Source organism: Dama dama, chromosome 15, assembly GCF_033118175.1.
Source record: "Dama dama isolate Ldn47 chromosome 15, ASM3311817v1, whole genome shotgun sequence".
Taxonomy (NCBI): domain Eukaryota; kingdom Metazoa; phylum Chordata; class Mammalia; order Artiodactyla; family Cervidae; genus Dama; species Dama dama.
The window spans coordinates 79318856-79338462 of NC_083695.1; the positions used below are offsets into that span (position 1 = coordinate 79318856).

At 46.8% G+C, this 19607-nt stretch overlaps 1 protein-coding gene and 1 pseudogene across 31 annotated transcripts in view; one reads left to right on the forward strand and one right to left on the reverse strand.

The window, feature by feature from the left end:
* The first annotated feature begins 660 nt into the window (after positions 1-660).
* Positions 661-19607, forward strand: part of TCF7L2 (transcription factor 7 like 2) — a 200682-nt gene continuing 181735 nt past the window's right edge. For 13 of the 31 annotated variants that reach the window (XM_061162673.1, XM_061162665.1, XM_061162664.1 and 10 more), the window contains exons 1-4: positions 661-1383; positions 1674-1740; positions 1973-2097; positions 14383-14451. In XM_061162673.1, the coding sequence (XP_061018656.1) occupies positions 1195-1383; positions 1674-1740; positions 1973-2097; positions 14383-14451 (450 nt within the window). In that variant the 5' untranslated portion in view covers positions 661-1194. The remainder of the gene's footprint in view (positions 1384-1673; positions 1741-1972; positions 2098-14382; positions 14452-19607) is intronic. The other 18 variants (XM_061162678.1, XM_061162677.1, XM_061162679.1 and 15 more) reach the window with 3 other exon arrangements.
* On the reverse strand, positions 16465-16534 carry LOC133070876 (U6 spliceosomal RNA; annotated as a pseudogene).

Genomic DNA, 19607 nt, shown 5'->3' on the forward strand with positions numbered 1-19607 from the left:
GGGAGGGAAGACCTCGTGGGTTAATAGTTTCTTTCACTGCAGATGACCAGGAACTTTGCCCAGCCCTCCACTTCCCCAAGCTCTCTGAGAGTGGAGGGCTGATCTCTCTTTTTGACCACTTCTGTTACATCCCGCCCAAGGGTGGCTGATTTCATTGCTGGCTTAACCACTAAACCCCTACCTCCCACCCTTTCCCCAATACTCTCTTCCTTTTCTCCTTCCTTAAGACTTATTTCTAATATTTCTAAAGTGCACTTTTTCTGGGCCTCTCCCCATCCCCGCCCCCCAAGTGGGCTTTCCTTCCGTCTTCCTCGACTCGGATTCCTGACGCGATCGCCACCCACCCCCCCTTCCCCTCCTCTCCTACTCCGCATTGTCTTTTCTGAAGCCGCCCCCCACCCGGAGCGAGTCCCCGTTCCCTCGCCCAGACTCCAGGGCTCGCACACACTCAGCGCAGGCCTCTCCCCTTGCACACTCCTCCCTCCGTCTCTCCCCCCCACTTCCCCCGCCCCTCTCCTCCTCCTCCTCCTTCCCTCCCTCCTCCCTCTCCCGGCGCCCGAAAGGATCATTGTTAGCCGCCCCCGCCCCGCCCACCCCGGCTGTTTATTTATGCAGACGTCACCGGGCCCGGCCCGCCCCCCGGCATCTCATTAAGCGAGTGTGTTCCTCTCGCCCTGTCAATAATCTCCGCTCCCAGACTACTCCGTTCCTCCGGATTTCGATCCCCCTTTTTCTATCTGTCAATCAGCGCCGCCTTTGAACTGAAAAGCTCTCAGTCTAACTTCAACTCACTCAAATCCGAGCGGCACGAGCTCCTCCTGTATCTTCGGCTTCCCCCCCCTTTGCTCTTTATATCTGACTTCTTGTTGTTGTTGGTGTGTTTTTTTTTTACCCCCCCTTTTTTTTATTTATTATTTTTTTGCACATTGATCGGATCCTTGGGAACGAGAGAAAAAAGAAACCCAAACTCACGCGTGCAGAAGATCTCCCCCCCCTCCCCTCCCCTCCTCCCTCTTTCCCCTCCCCAGGAGAAAAAGACCCCAAAGCAGAAAAAAAGTTCACCTTGGACTCGTCTTTTTCTTGCAATTTTTTTTTTTGGGGGGCAAAACTTTTTGGGTTTTTTTTTTTTTTTTTTTTGGCTTTTCTTCCTACTTCATTTTTCTTCCAAAATTGCTGCTGGTGGGTGAAAAAAAAATGCCGCAGCTGAACGGCGGTGGAGGAGATGACCTAGGCGCCAACGACGAACTGATTTCCTTCAAAGACGAGGGCGAGCAGGAGGAGAAGAGCTCCGAAAACTCCTCGGCGGAGAGGGATTTAGCTGATGTCAAATCGTCTCTAGTCAATGAATCAGAAACGAATCAAAACAGCTCCTCCGATTCCGAGGTAGGAAAAGCCCCTCGGGCTGGTGGGCTTCTTAATCTATTTCCTGGGCTTGGCAAATGTTGCTGAGAGGGGAGAAATCGGGGCTGGGGGCGGCGGCGGGGCGCCGCGGGGCCAGGCGGGCGGCGTGTGCTTGTGGGGCCACTATTGCAAAAACTTGTAACCCTGTTTTTTTCTCTTTCCCCCTCACCCCAAACCCCCCACCTCGCTGATCCTTTTTCTCCCCCCCTTCTCCCCCCCACCTCTGCGTGGCGTTTGCCCCTCGCCCTCCCCACCTCCACCCCTCCGGGAAGGCGGAAAGACGGCCTCCGCCTCGCTCCGAAAGTTTCCGAGATAAATCCCGGGAAAGTTTGGAAGAAGGTGAGTACGCCCCGCGCTGCCCCGCAGCCGCCCGGAGCTGCCCCCCCCGCCCCCCACCCCGGGGCCCGCCGCCCCGCGCGCCCGGGCCCCGCGCCCCGCTCGGCCCGGCCGTGTGCCGGTCCGGCCCCGGGCGCCCCCGGCCACTTGGGGCACTTTTCTAAAAAGTTTCTCCTCGCTCTCTCCCGCTCCGCGCGGCCGCCGCCGCCGTCCCCTCGCCGCCCCGCCATGTTAGCGGCCAAGAGGCAAGATGGAGGGCTCTTTAAGGGGCCACCGTATCCCGGCTACCCCTTCATCATGATCCCCGACCTGACGAGCCCCTACCTCCCCAACGGATCGCTCTCGCCCACCGCCCGAACTGTAAGTGCCTCCGCGCCCGGCCCCCCGCCCGCAGCCTGCCCGCCCGGCCCCGCATGCGGCCCCTGCCCTGCCCTGCCCCCTCCCTCCTCTCCCTCCCCTTCCTCCCCCTCCCCCTCCCCGCCTCCTCCCCTCCCCGCCTCCCCTCCCCCTCTCGTGGCCCAGCAGCCCGAAACTCTCCAAACTTTTCTGCCTTTTGTGGGCTGGGATGTGTTTGCACTTCGCCATGTTCTTGCTTTCAGTTTGTTGCCTCGTGATGTTGGGGAGACTTTGCTTTCCAAGCAGGGCTCTGCTGGGGTGGTGGTGGTGGGGGAAATCAGAAGAACTTTTTTCTTTTTTTTTTCCTCCTGTGCTCTGATTGCCCCCGCCCCCTTTGGTGGTGGTGTTTGTTTCTTCACCCTGGGAAGATGACTGTGTGGCTCTTTCTTTTCTCCCTCTCCCTCTCTCTTCCTTCCCTCTTCTGTGGCGTCTTGGGCTTCCCCCGGTTAACCCCTTGGCTGCCGCGGCCGGGGACGGAGTGACTGGGCTGCGCCCGACGCGCGGTGGTAGAGAGCGGATTGTCCCTCCGGGCGTTTGGACTTGAGAACTAGCGGGCGCGCGGAGCCCGGGGCCTTGGAGAAGCGCCTCGGCTTTCTCTCTCGGCCGCTGATTTGTTTAGCTTTCTAGTGGCGATGGCTGGCTCTCAGCCCTCCTCCCCTTTTCCCCTTGGAAGGTCACGCTTCCTAGACGGGTTCCACTGGAAACTTTGGGGGGCTCCGGGCTTCCTTTTCTGGGGGCCACCCCGCAGGCCCGCGAGCGCCCTGGGCGCCGTGGCTTGGCTCGGCGGCGTGGCGCGCTGGCTGCCGGCTCTCCTGGGCCGCGCGGGGTGGAGAGGCCCCTGTCGCTGCGGTTCTCGGGTTGTGTGCAGCCGGGATGGCCTCCTCCGGGCGGACTTGATGTATTTCTAGGGAATTTGGTGCTTTGGGGTTATATAGCGGGGTCTGCGCTCGCCAGCTTTAGCGAAGGCCCTCAGCGGGCCCAAGGGTGGGTAGAGACCAGGGTGTGCGGGGGCCCAAGGGTGTAGAGAGGCTGAGGGAGGCCCAGGGCGCCTGTCCTTCTAAGGAGTGGGCTGCTAATCGCAGGCCACCCAACTTTGAGGGCCCCAGGGCGGAGCGGGGTGCCAGGCTCTGGGGGGCGCTTTCCGCAGCGTGCGCCCGGAGCCCACCCCTGACATTTGTTAATAGGGCTCACCCCCTTCCCCGACCGACCTCTGCCCCCTGCCCTCGCCCTGAACCCCTTCCCCCCATCCCACCCTCCTCTTAAAAGCGTGGATCCCGAATCTCTAGACGCGATCTCTAAACGTTTGTGCCCGGCTTCTCGATTGTTATTTTGCACCTTCTCTGGCTCAGTCCCCCCTACCTCTTATTTACACACACACTACTTTTGTCTTTTTCTTTTTCGGTAACTCGAGCTATCAATTTGAAATAGGGCGCTCACTGTTGAGCAGCCGTGGATTCGGTGCTAATGGCCGAGGGCTTGCCGGACGGGAGTCGATCCGATCTACAAGTGTTTTTAAGCATTAAAATATTAACTATCAGGTTTGACTTGTTTTTTGGGGCCCCGGCAAAAAAAAGGCCAAGGGCATGGTAGATCGGTCATTTTTTTACGGCAAGGAAAAAGAAATAATTATAGCCTCCCGCCCTCCCTTGCGCCCAGGCTTCTGCAGGCTTGGAAAGCTGGGAGACCCTTTCAGCCCGACCTCCTCTTACATGGCCAGCGCTATCTGGAGGCAGGGGCCGGTCTGTGGGGTTGCGGCTGGAGGCGAAACACAGTCCGGCTACGTTGTATTTTTCCTGGGAGCTCGTGGGCATCTTGAACCGGAGAGTTTGTGTAATGACCGAGCTGACCAAGCGACATTCCAAAGTAACCCTGAGAATTTCTTCCTCTCCTCCCCTCCCCCTACGATGGAAGTCTCTCTGATATTATTTTAAAATCCACTTTGCCATCTGAAAGGCCATATGAATACTGAGCTTTGATGACGGGCTTGCTGGCCCTTCTGGGCTCCTTGCAAACTCCTGTCTGTGACCCTTGGCAGGCTTGCCCCACTGTCTCCCGAAACTCCAACAGTTGTGTTGTGCTGTAATTAGGAAACAGGGAAATTGTTAAAGGCAAATAAATGATTTCCCGGTGCGAAAAGGAAAGCTCCCAACCACCCCGTCCCCTTTGTGGGCATTGTAGGAATACTCGGTGTCTTGTGATTTTAATTGTGGACATAGCGGGTGGCCTGGTGCTGTGACATCAGATTGAGAAGACATTTCTGAACTCAGGAGGCAGTTTTAATATTTGCGTGTCAAACATCCAACAGACATCTTTTGTGCACACAGGCTATTCCTCCCTCCTATCTGTTACCTGAGTTAGCTGATGTGCTCCAAAATTAGTTATTTATTTAAGCCGGTAAGCAGAGACATGGAAATGAGGCTGAGAGGCTGTTATGTGTCACTCCTGACCTCTTCAATCAGAAGGCCGGCTTGCAATTCCAGATTTGATACAGCTGCCGAAGGAATCTATAGGCAAGATAGCGGTCTTTTCATGCTCATCTGAAATTCTTAGTGCTTCATAGAGTGTGTTTTTTGAGGGCAAGGTGTAAAGACAAATTGGCTCTGTTCTTTACCCGACCCTCTTTGGTGGTGGTGTGTTGTTTTTTTTTTTTTTTTTTTGCTTATTTTGTGTTACTTATGAGTGTACCTGTAAGCAGTTACATCCTTTCAAAAGCAAGCTCTTTGGATTCCTGGTTTCTGCTTTTCTATTTAAGAACGTAAAGAATTAAGGAGTATCATTAAATGGGCTTATGATGAATAATACATTATCTCAAGAATAATGCTTTAATTGCTGGAGACGCCATAAAGCTTGATAGTAATAATTTTATTTTAAAATGACAAAGATTTCTACATCATGTTAATTTAGCCTTTGATACAGTAATAGGAACGGCTTTTAAAAAGATTCAAATACAAAAAAGCATTAAGGCGAGAGGTCTGGTTAAGCATATGGGAGGTGATAGAACTGCAAATATTAGAATTGTGGTAACATTTGTAGATACTAAAGATAAGAATACTGTTTCCGTATTAAAGTTGATAGGAAAAACTAGTTTTACATTTCTTTTTCCCTCCTGCCAAATGAGAATATGGGATTTGGTGGCCGAAATTCCAGTTAGGTTTGAAATTCTTAATTAAGGACTTGGCTATTAGAGCTTTTGCATCTTCTTTGATCCAAAGTTATTTGCTTTTCAGCTGAAACTGTTTGCTACTAGGTTGAACAAATAAATAAGCAGCATCTTGAATTCATTTTTGAACTTGGAATCCAGCATTTAAAGGAAACCAAGAGGGGCCTATTCATTGGGGTTTTATTTAGCTGGGCAGCAACTTCTCTTTCTGCCTGGTGAAAAATGGATGTTTTCTCCTCGCTCAAACAACATAATCCTTTCTAATACAAAAGATTTAGACCTTGGAGTGTGAAGGGTTAATGGTGGTCCTTCCCCGTTGTCCTCCCACCCCCCACCTTCACCCCTGATTGTTTTGACAACACTTTTCAAAGTGTGACATTCCAAGCCCCTACATAACAATGTAATATTACTGTAATTACACAGGTCATTACATTTTAAATAGAGAACAATAAAATGCTTATCGCCCTGAAAAAGAACAGGTGTTCTTGCCCTTCTTTGGTATTTATGCTAATTGTTTTTCTTCTCCTTGAGAAATATTTATGGCAAACATGTTTAGATTTCAATCTCAAGGCAGCAGTATTAATTCCGTGCTAATCTTTTCTAAGGTTGGGGTTTAATGTCTGCAGTTTGGATTATGGGCTCAACATTCACCCAATAAGTCATATTTTAATGATTATAAATTTAATATGCCAGCACTTCCATAGCTTGTTGAAATGAAAGCCTTCTGAAAACCCCAGAAACAAAACTATGAGGCATTCAGGAGCCTAGAGTGTTTATCTGGAAGAAGTGTTTTTGGAAACTTGGACTGCTGAAGGAAAGTAGCTTTCATTGATGAACCCCTATCTGATTGAGAAAAGATTTGGAGAAAAACAATCCCCCGTTCTGGCTGGGAGTTTTCCACCTTGATTTTAATTTTACTGATATGGATTTCATTTAGAGTCCCTGCTGGAAACTGGTCAGCTTTGTTTCTTAGCAAGCTGTGAAAAAGTTACAGGAAGGTTTCCGGGGGCTGGCAGATCAAGAATGCTGTTCTGTTAGCAGCTCAGGATAACTGCAGTTCTGCACGCCATTAAAAAAATATTTGCTTTAGAAAACCAGCATTTTAATAGTTGCACCAGAGGCTGTGCTTTTAAAGATTACAGTAGAAGCCTTTCCAGGTTTTGTATGTCTCCTCACATGCCACGAGGTGCCTGTGTGCATACGAAAAGCACCCAGACTTCTTGGTGGAGAAATGTTGGTGCAACTTCTCTTACACAGGCTCAGTGGGTAAACTGGAAGGTATCTAAGAGGATTTTACATTTTGTCAGATGTTTCACAACAGGGGCCCCCGAATCACATTAAAAATGCACTGCAGAGACAGGACAGCTGCAAATTTTTGTGCGGACGCGTGTTTCTGGACCATGACTAAAACTCCGGGGACCTTTTCCCCAGCTGTCTGGAAGTTTTGTGGAAGTTGGTTTATTGGCAGTTAAGTCTGAGACAACCTGGATTTAGCAAAGACTCTCCTACACAGGAAGTAGATGACATTATATTGGGGGAAGGGACTTCAGGCAAGGAGTGATTTACTCCTTTTTTTTTTAAACCGTGGAGTTGCCAAATAAATAAGCACTTTCCAAGGAAGTAGGTGTAAGCTTTTTAGTCTTGGTGAGTGGAATTAGATAATATCTTTAACCGCATTTATAACTGTTTGGAGGTGACACATTTCAGAAGTTTGGAGAAGGAGGGGGGTGAATCAAATTCTTGAGGCTTTTCTTTTTGAAAGGGGTGTGTGATGTGGGCGTCTGAGTTTCTTCTGGGAGTGGATATTGGCAACTGTGTAAGTCAATCTTCAACTCTGACTTATAATTCAGCACATTTGTGAAGGAAATGGTTAATTTTACAACCAAAGGCAAACTCGCACCTCGACAGGTCTGCTGAAAGAAATGTGCCCTAGTCCTTTGCTGGCAAGCACCACCGGGTCATAAATCCACAGGCTTTATTTACAGCCCATAACACTTATGAATGTTAAGATATTTGACGCCACGTTGGCCTTATAATATTCAAGGTCCGCAGACACTGGCAGTAGCTCAAATTTCTCTCACTAATTATAAGCAATGAGATTGGGGGGGGCGGTGGGGACAGCCCATCGCCAAAGCTGCCCTCTCCCCCGCCTCTGACCCCCACCCCTACAATCTGAGCCAACTGAGACAGACACCCCCTCCTCCTTTGGCAGCTGACTTGTACTTTTCCTCCAGGCTATTGTTATACACATTTATAAAGAGCACTTTGAGGAATGGAAATTCAGTGGGGGCTCTGCACGAATGTTTTTCAAAAGCAAAGTTGCTCTAGGTGTTTGCATCTTTTTTCCTTTTCATCTGGTTTATCCCTTTTTCCTTTCTTTCTTGACTTTTTCTTTTTTGAGACCCTGTTGTCTATATTGTGCTTATTTCCCAGAATACTTAAAGAAACCTGATACGGGAGGCTGCCCTTCAATTTATATGATGTTTTACTGAGCTGGAAGGGAAAATGCATACATTGCCTAGTGCGCTAGTTAACAAGAGGGTTAAGAGAGAAGTGACATGGAGTGAGGAGACTTAATTAAAAGAATTAATAGATGAGAAAAAAAATCCAAGTTTGCTTTGGGAGTGGGAAGGTCATTCATTTGGGAAATGTGCAGTGGCGTCTTGGTGGAGGACACAGAAAAGTAACAGAGAAGGCAGAATAAATACTTGGCTAAGAAAGGTTAGAAAGGTATAAAAAGACGTGACAGAGATTTGGGCTTGACAAAAATGTCTTGAGTGAAGTTAGGAGTTAGATGTTTCTTAGGAGAGGTGAAAATATCATGACGGGGCGGGGGGGAGTGTGGGGGGATGGTATTAACAACCATATTGATTTGCTCAGTAAAAACTGGTTCCAATCTACTTTTCACCTAAAGAGCTCTATGCAGCAGATAATAACTTCATGTGAGTTACTGTGCAAGAGTCTGGGGATGGGGCATCTGTGGTGAAGACCCCCGATGTGAGAGAGATGGCCAGTTACCCTGCGGATTGTAATTTATTCTTAAAAAAGAAGTGTGTGTGTGACCACATGGCTGAGGGGGGGTGGGATTCCAAGGTGTGTGGGAAACTATGGCAAAGAGGGGCGGGGCTGATGGCTCTGTCATTTCTGGCCGGGTCCTTCGCTCCATCCCACCCAAACTTAAAGACCGAGGCTGAACGGTTTTATTTTCTAATCAATGGAATGCAGAAACTTACTAGCCCTCTGGGACAGATATGAATCCCTTAGCAGCTCATTACAAAGATGGGACTGTGGGATCTTTGAATGGTTATCAGCCCTGGTGTTCTTCGGTTTTCCTAGGATAGGCTGTTTTCTTCCTTAGGCATATCTGATTTTGGGCTGGTAATTTGGTCTCTTATATTTTATTCTTTTTTTTTTTTCCTTTGGTCATGAAGTAGCCCCACACACCTCCTTCTACAGGGAAAAGAGATGGCTGTTAGTGGGATCAGCTCTGAAGGAGTTAAAATTGCTTGCTAAAGTTTGGCATCATGAAAATAAATTTGAGGCCTGGTAGGCATTAGTAAGGCACAGCACATTTACAGAGCTTAATTAGTACGAACTGTAATTGTTCATGGTCTGCCAGAAGAAGTAATGTTCAGGAAAAGTGGAGTCCTTCTCCTGCAGTCTTTAGTTTGAAACCGATAAATCACTTGCATATTTGTGTAGTGATTCAAATGGAGCTAAGACCTCTCCCATCCCAACATGTGGTAAATTGTAAAGTCAATGAATTGCAGATGTAGGCTACAGTGAGATTCTCTAAGAAAATGCAGAATGAATGGGAAAGAGTGATGCTATAAATATTTACTGAGAAGATAACTAGGTTCTTGCGTGCTGGGCCAATTATGATGTACTAAATATATTAGCAAAATGCTTAAAAAAATCGAGAGGATTTGTGTGGGTCTTTGGGTGGGTTGGTTTGTTTGGGAAAGTGAAATAAAAGGCCCTATGTTATTGTCCTGTCAGTTTTATTAAGCCTGAATCACAATGGCATACCCAGGGAAGGACACATGAAACCCACATTAATGCAAATTAATTCGTTATGAGTTGCAGCGCTGTGACTGCTAAGGGGAGTAATGATGGGGCATTATTTTAAGAGTGTTAGTGTAGCAACTTTTAATGAAAAATGCTGTGTTAGGAACATGTCTCAGCACTTTAGCCCACGTGTTTTTATATGCTGGAAATGTGTTTTGGACAAGAGCAGGAAACTTGCTTCACTTTCTTCTTCTCTCCCCTAAACAGTTTAAGAACTGTAATTATGGTTTGATGTTTAAAGAAAATCATCTAATTTTCCCTTAAAAAACAAATCCAGAAATGCCCATCACCATAACCAAGTTCAACTGTTAACTTTTTGCAGTGATTGCACCACAAAATGGAAAAAAAAAACAGTAAATGTAGCTCCCTGCCCCCCTCCCTCCCACCATAGACCTATAGATAAAACTTTCTCAAAGTGATTTCCCCCACCTTTTTTTTTCTTAGAGAATTTTGGTCTCAGGCAGTGTTGCAAGTCAATACTTTCCCCCAGTGTGAGTAGGTGGATGTGTATGAAAGCTGTAAAAGTTAATGATCGTTCTCTGACTCATAGCTGATGGTTTCAGGTTGAGGAAAAGAAAAGAAAAAATTAATGAGGGTAAATAGACATTTGATGGAACGTCGAGACAGTAGGAGAGATTGTTCCTGTGTCTAAAGGCGTGTGTTTTGTTGTGGCACAATTTCTGAAGGAGAAAGCCAGGAAGGGAAAAGTGTTGCCTTTGTTAAGTTCTTGTTTTAGGAGGGTACAGATGTTCTGTGTCTGGATCTTTGCAGGAATGCTTAAGCCTCCATACCTACCAGTCTGCTGGTTTTGCCTTCCCTGTAGGAGTTAGAAGCCCCCTTGGCACTTTTTAAAGGGGTAGGCAGACAGACACCCAGAGGCCTGGTCAGAAGTTTATTTCCCACTAAATGTAAGAGGCTCCCAGTATAGGGCTTGGGGGTGCTGTCACTGTCCTGAAAAATGACTGGTGACCTAAGAAAAGGTCTTAGATATACTTAGGCCCCTATTTTGTCTTTTATGCTAATAACATGTAAATTAAACTTACAGGTGCCTCTTGGTGGTAGCTACAGCGGTGAGGAAGGTGAACCAAGAATTCCCCCAAACCAGAGCTTTTTAGGAAATGAATCTGGATTTCTTCTTTTTTAATAGAAAGCTAGGTGATTCATAAAAATGGAAATAAAGCAAATGCTCCCCCTCTTCCCAGTTTAGTGGAGTGAGTAGGCATACGAAATTAATCTTCATCCTACAGGAAGTTCACTTGAGTGTTGGAAAACCCAATGGAGGGTTTCAAGTTTTTTGAGTTGCCTTTAAGGATGAGATCTCTGTGGCTGAAAAAGCTGTGTTGCGACTCTGGGTATGTCTGATGTCTTGTATGGGAAACAGTGAATTTAGGGCCAGTAGTAATTAGAAATGAGACAAGAGAAATCAAGATAGGATTTCTTGATAAGGGAGGTGGTGGATTGTGAAATACTGGATTTTGCTTTGGGGGAGAATGTGTGCCAGACTGTACAGAGCACCAGTGCTTCTCCATGACTCTTTCTCTGGGGGAGAGATGGCTGGGTCATCTGGGAGTGTCAGAATGTGTGGTTGGGCTTGGCCACTGTGAACAAACACACAGGAAGGGAAGGTTTATTTTGTTGCAAGTTTCATAGAAAGGCACAATTATGAGAAGTACCTTGGAGTTCTCATTTGGTGTTTCTTTAGGAGGTGGCGGGATGGGGGCTACAGGTGGTGGGTAGGCACCACATTATGGCGTGTTGCAGGCTCAGGGCATAGGAGCCACAGTTGCTGGATGCAGAAGTGATGGACAGTGCTGCAGGTGACCAGAGCAGGGGGTCCCAAGAGTCCATGCTAGGGGGAACCTGGTTCTTAAATCAGATAAGCCTTAATTCGCCATCTAAGATCTCTCAGCCTCCCCATATCTTCCAAAAACAAAATCACAGAGGGCCAGCCTTCTCTTGTTCTTCTAGCTTTATACGGAGATATAAATAAATTATTGTTCCATCTTAGAATGCCAAGTTTTTACTGGGTCCTTGTATTTTATCTTCGTCTTAAAAAGCTACACTATAATGAACAAGGCATCCCTGTGTTTTACAGGGAAGGCAAAAGCCGTTTAAAGGGTGTGTTTTAGAAGAGAGTATTTGGGAAAAGAGGGGGTGGAAATGCAACGGAGAAATGAGAAAATTTTAAGTCTTCCTCGCTGTTGCTGGGGGAAGTTTAGCTCAGAATCTCTCCAACACAGTGGGTTCTGGTTAGGAGTGAAGATCTGATTGGAGCTTGTGCTGCATGGATTTAGGAGCTGGTCAACATTTTCAGATTTAGGAGCTGGTCAACATTATTCAGTGTGCCTGGACACCTGAGGAGTGAAGTTACATTGCTTGGGGATGTTAGATTGGTGTGTGTGAAGGTGAGATTAGCTTTGTCCTGCCAGATTCTTAGGGCTTTCCTGGTGACTCAGCGGTAAAGAATCTGCCTGCCAGTGTGGGAGACCTGGGTTCTATCCCTGGGTTGGGGAGATCCCCTGGAGGAGGAACTGGCAGCCTGCTCCAGTATTCTTGCCTGGAGAATCCCATTGACAGGAGCCTGGCGGGCTATAGTTCGTGGGGTCCCCAAAGAGTTGGATACAACTCAGCAACTGAACAGTAACAGTCAGATTCTTAAGAATCTTGCAGCTGCATTTTTACTGTCTTAATTGTATTAGTAGCTGTCTCTTTGGAGTTGTGTTGTTTGGGTTGGTGTTGAACACAAGGATTAAGTATGGAACCGGACAAGTGAAAATTGAATTTGGGTTAGCACAGTTGCACTAATTTGTTCAGAAGGTCATGATCGTACGAAATTTTGTTTCCGCGATGTCTACTTAGTTATCAGGTGTCCATTCAGTTTTAATTGACGATAGAAGATTTCTGTGGTTACCCTGAGTGCAAGATCGCCTTAGGGCTCCGCAGGGTTTGTGGGAAGAAAAGCTTGGACAAGTTTCCATTAAGCTCTGCATCAGGCAGTTGGAAAAGGGAAGAATAAAACCGGCTGAAAAGGAGGATGAGCGTTCAGTGTTGCCTTCTCGCCTGAGCGGGAGAGTCCCCCGCTCCGCTCAACCAGAGCTGCTCTCAGCCAAGAATTCCAAACTCGCAGAGGAACCTGTCCCGCGCACAAAAGTTGTTTTAACACGATGCAGAATTGTCACAGTAATTAGTCCGATCTCTGCTTACTGACTGGCAGTTTTCACAAAAAGGACGGTGGAGGTGGGGCCGAGGGGGCAAGTTCATCTGTCTTCTGCAGGGACTCACTTTGGATGAACAGCTCCTGAGTGTGGGGGGTGGGGGGTGGGGGGTGGGGGGTGGGGCAGCTCTGTGCGTGGGAGGGGCTTATCTCAGTGGCTCAGCCTTTATCTTTTGTTGTTTTTGGGAGTGTGATTCATTACTTTGCCTTGACAGGTAAAGGAATATGTATATGTGTGTATATATGTATTCCCCCCCACCTCTATTGTGCTCCCTTTTAACTTTGATTACTATTACATTTGAGACCAGGCAGACTCCAAATATATCTATACAAGCAGTGTTTTTTTATTTGTTCATTTGGAAAAGACATAATGGTCTCAGAATCCATTGTATCCCCAACTGGGAACAGTACTGCCTTATCCCATGAGCAGTATGGATTTAGGCTATTTTAAAAATTTCATTACTACTGGGCTGTGTTTAGTTTGACTTGGTTCAGAAATTCTTATGTGAATTTCTCCCCCCCCCCCCCCAAATAAAAACCTGTATAAAGTGAATAATTTTTCTTACAGGGAGCAAGATACGAAATAATGGGGTCTAAAACTCACTTAGGCTAGGTAATGCTTTGCTTTACGGGAAGGTTCTGGTAATAGTAACAGTACAGTGGTGGTAATAGCAGTAGTTTGCTCTGATAATACAGTTCTGTGTTTGGAAATGCAACTGATCTGCCTATTGCTGTGAGGGGGATGGACAGCAATTTCATAGGACCATGTGGTTCTTCATCATTTGTTCGTTTATGGTCAATTAAAATGCATCTTCAGATATTGTTGAGACCTATTGGTGATTGTTGTGTTGTTTATAAAATCAGTCAGCAAATGGTGTGTGTTTTCCCAATTGGTAGGAGCCCAAGGTTAACAAGTATTATTGTGGAAAAGAAAAATTTGGAGAGCCATCTTGGTATTCCTTTTTATTTGGGGCTACCCACTTCTTTGTTGGGGGATCTATAGGTTTTCAAGGGGAAAGACCCAGGAGAGACTTTAGCCTTCTGCGGGTGGCGGGGGGTCTTGGTGAACTCGGGGCATACCTTCACCCTTGGTCTCCCAAATAGGTGGTCTTCAGAACTCTCAGCTGCTCTTGGGCACTGGTTGGCTCCCTCTTTGGGGAAGTGTGGATTCCTAGAGTGCGTGTGGGTTGCAAGAGCTGTCCTGAGCTGTCCTGGGACTGATAGCTTAGTCATTGCGAAAGAATGTATAAGGCATCGGGTGGCCCCTGAATTCTCTGCCTGCCACATTTGTTTTCCCCAAAATAGAATTGTGTTTGAGGGTGAGAGCCCAGTTATTCGAACTCTGGCGGGGGGAGCGGTGGAGGGGGGGGGTGCTTGTACCTTTGCAGTCTTGTGGCTTCTCACATCCTCTCTCTCCCAGTCTTTCCCTTTCGCCTACGTGTCGCAATTCTGATGATTTTTGCAGCACACAGTTAATTTTTCTGCAGCATCTTGCTCAGCACACTGGCTTCCTTTATGTCTTAATGGGCGTCCGTCTTTCCTTTTCATGTCATTGATCCTCACTCCTGGCCCCCTCTACCTCCCTCCCTTTTGCTTATTGAATAGGTGCTTTTTTTTAAAAAAAAAAAACCTTAGATTATTATGAGCATCTTATTTATAGCAACAAATAAAAATACACAGGTCTTGATTGAATGCCAAGGCTGCAGTTCAATCTAGGAAGGTTTGTCTGCTATTCATAAACTGCTTAAGATGTTTTCTTGTAGTTTGTGACATAAGCAGAACGCTTTGATTTGGTTTCTTTCTACAGCTCCATTTTCAGTCCGGGAGCACACATTACTCTGCGTACAAAACGATTGAACACCAGATTGCAATTCAGGTAGGACATGCAAGAGATCCTGAAGTCTGATTTGTTGATATGTAGGTCTCTTGTGTCTTTTATCTTCCACCCTTTCCCCAACCGAGGTGATTTGATGGTGGTGATGATGATGATGGTGGTGGTGGTGGTGGTTGATTCTTTGGGGGAGGTGGGAAGCAAAGAAGAAACAAGGGCAGAAGAAAAGCTGCTGAAATGATGTAAAGATAGAGAAAGCAGGAGAGTCCTATGTATTTTTGTCAAGAGCATCTTGATCAGGCATGATGGGCACACAGATGCCAGTTTGGCTACTGGTTTTTGCTTCGGGAGGGGTCTTAAATTGGGAGTCAAATGAGGTGACAGAATGTGAATGGGAAGAATTACACGGGGGTGAGACGGGAGAAGAGGCTGTGTGACAGCCAGAGAGTTGTTTCCGGTGGATCAAAATCATGTTAAGTGGTGCTAAGAATATCACTTTTGACCTGATTGTTCTGAAATGTTGATTTCTCTCGGACTTGTTGATATATGACACTGGAAGTGCTGGGAGGGAAAGGCCACGGATCCCAGCTTCTGCTGAGTGTCCTGTTTCCTGCTCACGTAGTACTTCCATTCTCTTAAATCCAAAGGCTAAACAAATCACGGACTAATATAGACTCAGAGCTGAACTGATGCCAACAGAGTGCAGTAGTGGAGGGAGACCAGACTAATACGATTTTCGTCTGTCTGCCTGGCCCTGGCCAGGATGGATGGACCCCATGGTGTAACTGATGGTGCTGAAACTTCTTGAGTCCTTCTGCTTCTGGGTTAACCCTTCGAGGGGAGGCATTCAAAACTCGTTGTCGGATTGTTCAAGTCTGGCTCTGGGGTCTTCTCTCCTTGGAAGTTGGTGTCGCTCGGTGATAGCATTTCCATTCTTCCCTTGCGTGTGAAGATAGATAACTTGTGTGTGCGTATGTGGTCCACAGCCACATCGCATCTTTGTCGCTGTGCCATTTCAAATCTATAACTGCCTGGAGAAGACTTTCCGGTAGCCCTTTGCCCCAGGTCAATTGTGAATTATTCCGTCAGTGAAAAGTAGGACTCGGCAGACAGGGTTATTTGGTTGGGGCCCTAATATTTTGTACTCGTTTCAAGGTGACAGTAACTTATTTTAAAAACATTTTGATTCCTTCTGCAGTTGTGCTGCTGATCCATGTGTGATTTTAGGGAAAAATACAGCTGTTTGTTAGTGTCCCTTCACCCCTAGAGGTCTCCAAGGCTGCTGATCTTGCTGGTCCTTTCCCTGGGGGATCCTTCTTCCTTTTGATGAACAGCACAGTGAATTTTGCTCCGGAAAAGGGTACAGGCTCAGGGCTTGGATGGAGAACAAACCCAAACCCTAACCCTTGGTAAATGGATGAGGAACAGTATCCTGAGGCCCACGACATCTCAGACATCTCAGTGGGGTGCTGGGAAGTCCTGCTGCCCGGGGTGTGGGAATTGTCAAGGGTGAGTGGCATCATGACCCTTATCTTGGTGTGGAAAGGCTGGCTGGGGCCATGTCACTGGGAGACCAGCCGAGACCAGAGCAGCTGTTGTGTCTTTACACCCGTTGCTGAAGCGTCCCTTGTTAGCCCGGGCAGTTCATCTTTCTCCGAACCACCTGGCACGGTGTGGGCCATGTGAAGTGCGTTCTCAGGAGGAAGATGGAGTAAATTACAGAGCTCATTGTTTGAAGGACTGAAACCATTACTATTCCTCCATGAACAGGTAGTATTGTTCTTCCCCTGCTTCTATTTGCCGAGGCCTGATGCCCATGTGGGCAAACAGAGACACATTCTATGAGAGACACAGCACTGCCATGCCTTTGAGTATTCATCCTCCCCCAATCTCTGCTAGACCAGGACAAGGGGAAGCCAAGAGGCATCTAGCTGTGATTGTAGTTTGATCATCAAAGGATAAATAGCAAACCAAAACAAAAGAAGCAAAGGGAAAGAAAGAGGAAACCTCAGACACAATAAACTTGTCCCCCAGGCACATGGCAGCCAAGTAGCCATGTCCTTGCGCAGGGGCCATGCTAATCTCTGTATCGTTCCAATTTTAGTATATGTGCTGCCGAAGCGAGCACCCAAGTAGCCATGTTGAGGTGGCACAAGAGGGTAGCCCTCTTTTGGTGCAGAGTGGAGCGGATGTCTTCCCAATCCCCCATTCTCCACTTAAAGCTTAGATGCGATGTGCTTTTCAAGGCAGAATTTTCTTCCCTGGAAATTTAAGACTGTTTAGCCTTAATACATGCTGTATTTCAATCTGAGCTGAGCTGGTTGCTCTCCTAAGCTACACCCTAAAATAACCTCGAGTAGTATGACACCATGTATCACATGAGATTCCCACTCCTTTCCCTCCTGTGATCTCAGGACTTGGCAGCATTTATATGAATGGCTTCTGAGTGATTCCGTGCAATGGACATGAATTTGAGCAAACTCCAGGAGATAGTGGAGGACAGAGGAGCCTGGCACGCCGCAGTCCGTGGGGTCGCAAACAGTCAGACGTGACTTAGTGACTGAACAACTACTACTGAGTGATTCTGTAAAAGCGTCATGTTCTTCTAAGAGATTTGGACACAATATCAACTGATGTGTTGGAAGCTTCCCCACTCTTGAGAATCTCCTAGCTCCTCTCAGTTTTGAAAAGACAAGAGCAGCACAGAAGCCGTATTCATCCTATATGGTTAACACAAATATAATTGAAATACAAATTCAAAGGCCTTCAAAAAAAAAAAAAAAAAGACAGATATTTAATTCTGTGGACTTGTAGAGAGTTTTATTGAAGCATAATATAAGTACAGCACAGTGCACAATATAAGTACAGCCCAGGGCACAGGTTTTTAGTGGAGAGGTGGATGAACTTCTTACTTTTACTTCTGTGATTATCCATGAAACCATCCCCCAACTCAATAGGTAGAATGGGGTGGAATGCTTTTTCCATAAAGGGCCAGACAGTAAATATTTTCGGCTTTGTAGGCCAAACAATCTGTGTGGCAGCGTCTCATCTCTACTATTGTGTGTGAAAGCAGCCAAAAACAATACCTAAAGGATTAGGTGTAGATGTAGCTGGGCCTCAATAAAACTTTATTTATAAAAACAGTGGCTAGACTTGACCCATAGGCTGCAGTTTGCTGGGCCCTGCAAAAGAGTATTAGTAACTCCCCTGCAGTCTTGCTTATTCAGTCCCCCCCCCCGCACCCCGCCCCGCCCCTGACAAAACTTCTTGCTATGGATTAGTTTCATCTATCACCATGGATTAGTTTTGCCTGCTTTTTAGCGTCTTAGAAGTGAGATTGTGTAGAATACAGTCTTATGTTGGGCTCCACTCAGCATTATATGTGTGTTTCATCCCTGTTATTTCCTGTAGAATAGTTTGCTTTTTTTTTTTTTAATTGTCACTTACTATTCCACGATGCACGTGTCTTTTCTGTGCTTTAGGATATTTGGGTTCCTAATGGATATTTATTCCTGTGTCCTGCTGCTATGAATATAAGGCCCTAGTTACTTTCTCACCTGCATCTTTCGGAGGACTGTATGTGTTGGGTTCTGTTGTTCAGACTCAGGAGTAGACTGGGAGAGTAATATGTGCTTCTCTTGCATTGCCCTTTTAAAAGAGACTTGAACTCTGGATTTCAAGTGATGCTATTTGAAATGCACCAGCATAGTGGTGGTTGGATATGTGAGTGATACATAGGAAGGGGAGCAGTAAAAAGATCTAAGTGGGGTCAGAGGCCAGTTTGCCCAAGCTCCAGTGGCCCCAGCTCCTGGGAACTCCTCCCTCTGTCTCTTTTAACCTGGAAGAGATGGTGCAGGCTGAGCGCAGAGGTGGACCCAGGGGTCCACCTTTCCAGTGCCTCCCAGGCGTACCCTGCAGTTGACATGGATAACCGTTTAGGCACTATCTCCTCTGCCTCCCCAAAGAGAGCTCTTCCCACACTCCTTCCAACCCCACGAGCAGTGCTGGGATCAAGGTCAGGACCCACAGAAGACATTTCCCTTGTTTTTCAAAAGGGCGAATTCAGAACCAATTAAGCCTTTGTTTTAAGAGTATTTTGGCCAAAGGTTGATGTTTTAACACCAAGTCAGATGTGATTTAGGAAAAAAAAACTCCACACACAGCAAAAACAAACTGTGTAGACCTTTCTTGGTTGTTTTTCTTTTCGGATGTGAAGTGGTTTGTGTGTGTGTGTGTTTCTGTGTGCGTGCGCAAAGACAACTAGGAGAGGATCCAGAAGAAATGGACCGTTTTATTTGTTTATACAGCTGAGCGGTGGAAATTCTGCAGTGGGTGTTGCTTTCCCTTTCATCCTCAGGCTTGCAGGCTTCCATCTGAGTTCCACCAGCCCATTCCCTTCTGCTTGGTCATAGAACCCATCTGCCATGATTCACTATGGCCCGAGGACTCTCCTTCGGAGCCTGGGTGCTTTGTGGAGCCAGCAAGAAAAGGATACAACTTGGAGAGTGTTCTTGTTCCCTCTTAGTCTTGAATGTGAACTTGACACTGAGTCTTGTCTGAGTCTTAACATTGTTAAGATTCCTGAGGTGCTGTGGCTGAGAGTCCATCTCTTTCCTCCACTACTGGATCCTTGGTGTTTGTGATAGGAGTGGCCAGTGAATTGTACCAGTGGGTTTGGGGGGGATGTTTGAGAGGGCTTGGCCTTTCCCCAGTTCATGTTTCAAGCGGTCATCTCTTGTGTTCGAGGCCCTCTCTCGCTCCACAAGTTTCCTGGCCTTTCAGGTTTCTTGAGGATTTGCTATCTTCACTGAGGAGCAAATCTAGCCTAAGAGGAAGAACTGCCAGAAGCAGCTTCAGTTCTTGGTCCAGGTCTTTAGTGCCATCACCAGACTGGCTGTGAGACTTCATGTCCACTTTCCACAAGGAATGTAGTTTGTGTGTGTTTATGTATGTGAAAGAGAGAGAGAGACAGACTTAGATGCCATTTCACTAGAGTAATTTGACAAAGTCTCTGGATACCAGTTTAACTCATTCAAAAGATTCACTCATTTGCTGTAGTGGTGCATTTTAGCCTAATTGTCTAATTGAAGTCCACACCTCAAAAGGCTTGTTCATTCATTCAGAAATATTTATTGTGAATTATGTGTGTGCCAGGCCCCCGGGGAATTCATCAGGGAGCTTCAGTTCTAATGATGATTTGG